This window comes from Atta colombica, unplaced genomic scaffold, assembly GCF_001594045.1.
Source record: "Atta colombica isolate Treedump-2 unplaced genomic scaffold, Acol1.0 scaffold198, whole genome shotgun sequence".
In the NCBI taxonomy this organism is placed as follows: domain Eukaryota; kingdom Metazoa; phylum Arthropoda; class Insecta; order Hymenoptera; family Formicidae; genus Atta; species Atta colombica.
Window position 1 is genome coordinate 2588905 of NW_017259291.1, and position 7947 is coordinate 2596851.

A 7947-nucleotide genomic window follows, 5' to 3' on the forward strand; every position below is an offset into this window, starting at 1 on the left:
AAATTTATATATTTTATCTTTAAAAAGTACTTCAGAAAATATCAATAATTTGAATAAATGATACAATGCAAATCAATGAAACATTTTAAGATAACCACATAATAAAAATAAGAAAATTAAGATAAATTAAATCCTGTTATATGATCCATATTTCTATATTTACAGAGCAAAGTTCTATTGCTTATCAGATAAACAAGATATTTTACGAAATATATTTATTTCTTAAAGTTTTGTAATAATATCATTAAATAAATAAAAGAGGAGAATTACTTTGTGCAAAAAAATACATATTGTTATTATAGATACAATATCGCATTTATGCGTTAATTACTTCTTGCCAACTTCCGCAGTAATTATTTCGGTATTTGTTACCAATAAAAGTATATTGGCGCTGCACTTTGCATTCGCGATTACATTACAATATATTACTTCGTTCCACTTATAAATCGATTGATCACAATACCGTATTGTTATTCTTCGGCGTTACAAGCACATGAATTAATGAGATACGTTTCGCGTGTCGGAAGTGTAGTGCATATCTTCTTTATTCTAGAAAGATATAATAACTTGTGTACTTCAGTTTCCATGCTCCTGTTTCTTAGACAAGCTTCTTCACAATTATCACTCTGATTGGATGTTGATCTATTTATTATCCCCTTGTGAGTGATAATTCTCTTTGAAGTGGCAGTAATTTATTGCCGATCGATAAGCCGCAATCACCTCACGTGGCGATTACAACCTCGCGTAAAATCGCGGAGCTTTATTGGCACTTTATCTGGAAAAAGTAAGAGGATATCTGCTCACTTGACAGTTACTCGGGCATAATTTATCAGCGAGTTAACAGAATTGCATTGTCCGTTGCGAGTCGATAATGATTTATCTTGGTATTTGAAGAATTAATCATCGATTCTTGCAAAAACTATCCTCGTTTCTGTAGCAGCAATTATTACGAGCAATTATTATGAATGTGTTTGAGTTGGTGTTTATCTCGTTTCATAATTTTTCCTCTGTCCTAATTACGCGCTTCTTTGTTACAAATAACGCCTGGATCTTTGCGTCAAAGCATCACATTGATATCTCACGCGTATATGTAAATGTGTGACGTATGTATATACGCTTTGCTTCATCAATGTAAATCTTTGCAGACCGAATTTTGTAACAAGAAAAAGCGTGGAGTAAATAAACTGTGCGATAAATAGTCTACGAAATTATTTGAGAGAAGTAAACTCAATCTTGATAGAAAACTTGGTCTATTATGCAATGTCACTCATCAATGTAATATGCAAATAGCACGATAATAATCTATATCTTATCTACTTATCTAATCGAAAAAGTTTGTTACTGATTGTATCTGAAATAGCACAGCCGATGAATAAATCATAATCTGGATTTTACATAGTTGTATATTTAATTCATTTTATAAATCGATCACATGTAGTCTCATAATGTCGAAGACACAGGAATCAGAAAATATTCTAATTATACGATTAGATTAATGGTGGGAGACACAATTTAGTATCTATATTCAAATAAAAAATGTATATTTATATAAATATAAATAAATAATTCAATATTGCATACATAATATCAAAATATATAGCATATTATATAAGTAATAAAATATTAAAAATATAATAATTAAAATATGATAAAGATATATTAATATAAAATATTATTATATATACTTTTGTTTTCTATTGTTAGATTGAAAACTTAAGAACATTTAATTATATTTATTTAATATAAATATCTATATTAAAAAAAAATTTTATCGATGACCGAAATCGCCATTGTGATCAGATAAAGTCTATCAAGGACAGCAAGAGAAAAGTGGAACAATATTGCAGTTTCTACCGAATTTACTTTCTCCTTTCTCATTGCAGATAATAAGATCATTGCAGATAATAAAATAAGCAAAGTCACGCTAAAAATAAATGTATCACTTATCCATTAGGAAAGTTTACATGATTCTGCTTGCGTGATAATTGTTGAAGCTGTGCATAATACAATTTTTGCAAGTAGCATGTATATGCGTGTAAGATGAAGTCATAATTTTTAATCGTTTTTGATACTATATCTGAGACTCAGACAGTGTAATCACATGTATATTGCAAGGCGCCATAAAAAATAAAAAAGGAAAAAAAAAATAAGAAAGAGTAGGAGTTGACGCAATCGGTCAAGCAATAAAACTGGTATCGAATATTTAAGAATGCTCCGAATTAAAATTATTTGTATGTTGTATAAATATTTTGCTTAAATATCCTCAATTACAGCAAACAATATTTTTAAAATATATTTTTAATATTTTTAATATTAATATATCTAATTGGATTTGAGCTTATCTTATCATCGATTTATAAGACAAACAAGAGATTTACAAGATAAATTCGATATTTTAAATATGTTTAGTATTATTATAATTATAATTTCCATTTTTGTAAATATCTATTCAATCAATGAGTAGAACTTGAATGATTTTGATTATTTTAATCTTTTTTTATCTAATAGTATAGGATATAAATTTATCTCGAATTATGTTCTTCGTGTATATGAGATTGAAAATTTTTTGATTAATTTACTATTTATATCTTCTTAATCACAAATAAGGCAACTTTGTCATTAAGAATCAATAAACTGCAAACAATTGAAATTATATCTCAAGAATTAAGTTAATAAAAAAATAAATAGTAAAACATTTAGTAATATTTTTACTAAATTTTCTTCATTAATTTTAAGATTAGTTTTGAAAATATCTAATAAAGATTAATTAAAAATTAATTCATGCGTCATCAAACAATAATTTTCCGATAAAGAAACATCAATTAATCACATTCTCGCGCGCGATAACGAAAAATTTCGAATTAATTAAAGCATTTTTAAAAGTAAACTTGTTAGACATAATGGCAAAACAGTTGATTGTGATAACGAAACTTTCAAAACCATTTAATCCTATAAATGTCTGTTTATTCACTGTTCTTGATAACGAATTGCTATCTTAGCTATCGACTATATCGCTATTAAATTCCAGAATTAACAACAATTAACCGCATGACACCAATAAACAATCAGCTCGTAACATATCTTCAAGTGGCTCTTATCATTTAAACGTCTATCAAGATGTCATGTAACGAAAACACTATCCCTGCGAATTTGAATAGAAAGATCACAAAAGACTGAATTTTGAAAGATCAAGGTCAGGTGAATCAAAACTATTACAAAAATTCGTCGTCATGTGTCATCAAACAGTTCAATACTTCACTTTCATCGACAGTGAATTAACAATCAAATCATTCCTTTATATTGATGTTAATATGCTTTGTATACGCATGTGTGTTTTGTATATGCACATACAAAGAAAAAAAGGCTATTATGTTAATATGAAAAAAATGGCGGATTTGTTTTTGAATCTTCTTAACAATATCTTTTGAAATGTTATATTATGTAAGATGTTTCAGATAACGTAATGCAGAGAGATAATTTTTATCTATATTGGTATGATTTTGATTTGAACTAAGTAGATTTTCCTTGAGATAAATCGAAAATATTAGGTCGATAGAAAAATAATTTGGTTTTCTGTATTACTATTAAGAGCAGCTGTAACTTCATTAAAAAATAATTAAAATTTAAATTTAGAAAAGAATTTTAAAGCCTGAAATCTCTATTTTTGAATGGTTACTATATTTTTTGAGTTTATGTGAATTAGATAATTTTTCACATATAGAAAATTACCAGCTAAAAAAAATAAAAAATTTTCTTCTTACTTTGTAGATCTGTCACGTGCCAAAAAAAATTGAGAAAATTTTTGACTATCTAACGTGAAAGTTTGAAGTTTTCTCTACAAAATTATTTTTAATTATGTTCCTATGATTTTTTGTCCCTGAATTACTCGCGGATTAAATAAAAGAAGCATTCTGAATTTGATTGCTCATAACTCCGTTAAAAATCATTATATCGCAACAAAAAAAAATAGATTCTTAAAGTTGAAACTTTGTTCTAACGAATAGTATAATCACAAATATTATACAATATATTGGAAAAAGAAACCATCATTTTATAATATAACAGAAAATCGACATTATTTTTCTAATATTTGTCGTATTTTGACAATTATTTTCGATTTTACTCCTATAATAAAAAAATATCATATTTTGTTATTTTAATAAAACTGATCAAGAAAAATCGGCCATTTGTAAATAATTTCTTTTTTTTATCATTTATTATTCATATATACTATAACTTTTTTCTTAATGTAATTGTATCATTTATTTCATGAACATATTGTATATTCGAGCATATCATAAAACGACATGCATCTGTTTGCAAAATCTATCACCTAATCTTTTAAAAAAAAAAATGAATTTAAACTGATTGGACGTTGATGCGAATGACAGGAATTACTCACTCAAGTTCTATTACATTACGATACAGTAGATATATGTCGCTTTAATTATCATGCTATTTAAGAGAAGCATTCCTTCGAATCAGATTAATCCTGGACACTTATTCTCAATGGAATTGTGGAATATCATTGTAAAATTTTACAAAAAGAATATAAAGTTAGTAAGAGATTCTTATGTATTAACAAGATGCGTAATTAACAAGATTTTTTTTTTTTTAGTTTATCGTCTATTTCAAACAAAACTGTCGTAGTATATCACTATATAATAGATAAATATTGGGGTCAAAAACATCGCATTAATAAATCGATTACAAGATGTAATATTTTCATTTTTGCAAATACTCGAGAAAAACAAATGTTTTATTAACATCATTATTAATTTCAATATGTAACAATGATTACGCGAACCATAATAAAATAAATGGCGAACCATATTTACTAATCTTTGTTTTGGTCGTTAAATATTATCTTCTTTAAGTTTTCATTAATATATAAAATAAAAATTTGTGGATGACTATCCTAAGATGACCATCTTTAAAAACATACTTTAATTTTTGTTTTCTTTAATACTATTATATGGTGTATCTTTTCCGTATGATGGAATCATTAAATATAATTTATATTAGCGGCTATTAAAAATAAAAAAAAATGATTTTTGCATTTTAAAGATGGCCATGTTATCCAAGTTTACCCTTATAAAGAAAAATAGTATAGTAGCAATTTTAAAAGTCTTTTATAAAAGTGACAACCAAATTTTGTATACGTAATTAGTGTACATAACAATTAAAAAAACAATTTAGATTTCCTATGTTTATTAGTATACATTATATATAATTATAATAAATATATAACAACATTATATATAATAAATAGATAAACTTTTTATAATTACTGCAAATAGAAAATAATTTATTAAACTATGTACATTTATTCAACTATACATTTTTATTTTACATATAAATCTTATTATAGTATATTTATTACCTTTATAAGTTAACTACATTGAAAGATCAATTTTGCTATTTAAACATTTAGATAAATATAGCTCTAAAAAATAATTGTATTAGACTATCAAAATAATTATATATATAATGAAGCATGATAAGCAATGCAGCCAAAAGCACTAGTTTTTATGCAAGAATTTGACATCTTAGCAATCAGTTTAAACATCCTATATAATTATTTTGATAATTCAACAAAATTATTTATAGATCTGTATTGAGCTAAATTTTTTAGTGAAACCATTCTTTCCGTATTCTACTATGTTTTTTTTCAGAGTATAAATCAAAGACATAAATAAAGTATGAATGTCATCCATGTATAAAATTAGTTGACAAAAACGAAAGAAATAGGACGTAAAAAGACGATCTATCTCTATCTCTTTCTACTGAACCAATCATATCTTAGAAAGAAAAGGAGATTGGCTGTCTTCATGCTTCCTTTCTCTCATTTTTGTTGACCACATTTGATATACTATTTAGATACGGATGGCATGGCCCATGCTCTTTGATAAATCAAGTGTATCTTTAATATCAGATTAAATTTATCGACATTGTATCTGCCATCGTTGAACAGATTTTAAGTGATGTTTTGCCTGTTTTAGATATTCGGGAGGGACGATGTCAACAACGGTGGACAAAGTGGATGATCAAATTTCCGACGCTAATAAGCCGCAGCAAAATGGTCACGAGAATAACAAGAGCGAGGAGCTGCAGCTTGAGGATGTCAATGATAATAACAACGACGAGGTGATTTTCCGCGACATTTTCTCGCGTGTAGGTGCATCGAAATGCAGAAGATGCAAAAAATCGTGCCGTATGCTATTACTCGTACAGCTGTCAGTCCTGTCTGCACGATCAGTACGCTCGCGTTGAGAGCGACGGACAGATCGTGCGCTGTAAAACTGCAAACGCGATATCGTTTTATTTGCGACACATAATGAACCCGATAGTAGTCGTTGTCTCGCTGTGGGTCATTCAGGGGCGGATACGCGTTCCCGACTGAATTTTTTTTATCTGTCTGTCTGGAAATTAACAACGCGAGCACGAACAACGCGGACGACGATAAAACTCCTCTTGATTTTTATACCGCGAATGACTGACAACATGTACCACTTTCTGCTCGAATAAGTTGGAACTTTCGGACAACAAATCTCTTTGAATTACACGTATTCAATCGTGGAGAAAAGTATTTCTGTTATCAATAGAAATGAAAGCCGTTGTGATGATTTTCTGAATTGTAAGAAACACTTCACTAATGATTTTGCTCTTTTTATGAAGTCGTTGTATTTAAATTGATTCAGATTATAGAGAATAAATCGACCAAATGAATTAATAAGCGGATAAGTTATTTATAATATAATAGTAGTATGTAATTATAATGATTATCATACACAAAAGAACATTTGCTAAATGTTTAAAAATTTAGTTAGATATAGATCTGAAAATAATTTTGTTGCACCAAAATAATTATATAGGAAACTTAAACACGACGAGAGCAGTGCTGCAAAGTTTTGATATTCTAGCAATCATCTTGAGCGTCCTACATACTTACTTTGATAATTCAATAAAGTTATACACACAACACACGCACGCACACACACGCGCGCACACACACACACACACACACACACACACACACACACACACACCACACACACTTTTAGATTTGTTTTTAAATTTTTAGATATTTCTTTTCGTATATTTTTCACAAATTCTTCTTTCAACTTTTTGAGAACTTAAAAATATTAATTTTCTATTTGTGAAAATTAATTTGTATTAATTTTTTTTTTTCTCTAGATCTTATTACATAAAACATTATTTTATATCGAACCTACCGAAAGCAAATGCCGCCTGCGACAAGTCAATGTTTTTTGTATACACGGGAGGGGGGGGGGAGGGGTTTGATTACTGTCAGATTGAGAACTTTTAAAGTTTTGAGTGAAACGGCCGAAATACTAAAAACCAGGTTCTCGACGACTTTCTGAATGGCCTTGACTTTAGCTACCTTGTAAATTTCCTACGAGCGAAGGCAAATCAAGTTTATGTTGAATATCAAGAGAACACTCGCGAATTAACTGATTTCGTGCCGCTTCTCCAAACTATAGCTTCAGTATACATATAATACCTATCGTGTTTTCTCATATGTGAGAAAACAACTCTCACGTGATAATTATCTCTATACCTTTAAAATTTATTGATAATCGAGATACGAAGTTTCTAACATGTAGTTTGAACGTATAACTCTGCTGCTTGCGCAAAATGGTCATGTACATTTTCATGCAAATAAAATACAGTATCAATTATGATTAACAAAAAGTATAATTATTTCTCAAGCCAATTATTAAGAAAAGATTTTACCTGCTGCAATCAAAATAATTAACTATACTATTCTGGAATAATATTAAGTGAATAATTTATATAAATAATCGAAATATATAAATTATTTGAAAAATCACAAATTAATAAAATATTTTCGAAATTAAATGTTTGTTTATATTAATTTTTCAAATTAGTTTTTTTATACTTTATTAATAATATTTATTAATA

At 27.8% G+C, this 7947-nt stretch overlaps 1 protein-coding gene across 5 annotated transcripts in view; it reads left to right on the plus strand.

The window, feature by feature from the left end:
* LOC108686909 (monocarboxylate transporter 12) overlaps window positions 1-7947 on the plus strand; it is a 22989-nt gene that overhangs the window by 5461 nt on the left and 9581 nt on the right. For all 5 annotated transcript variants that reach the window (XM_018192417.1, XM_018192421.1, XM_018192422.1 and 2 more), the window contains exon 2: window positions 6003-6147. In XM_018192417.1, the coding sequence (XP_018047906.1) occupies window positions 6019-6147 (129 nt within the window). In that variant the 5' untranslated portion in view covers window positions 6003-6018. The remainder of the gene's footprint in view (window positions 1-6002; window positions 6148-7947) is intronic.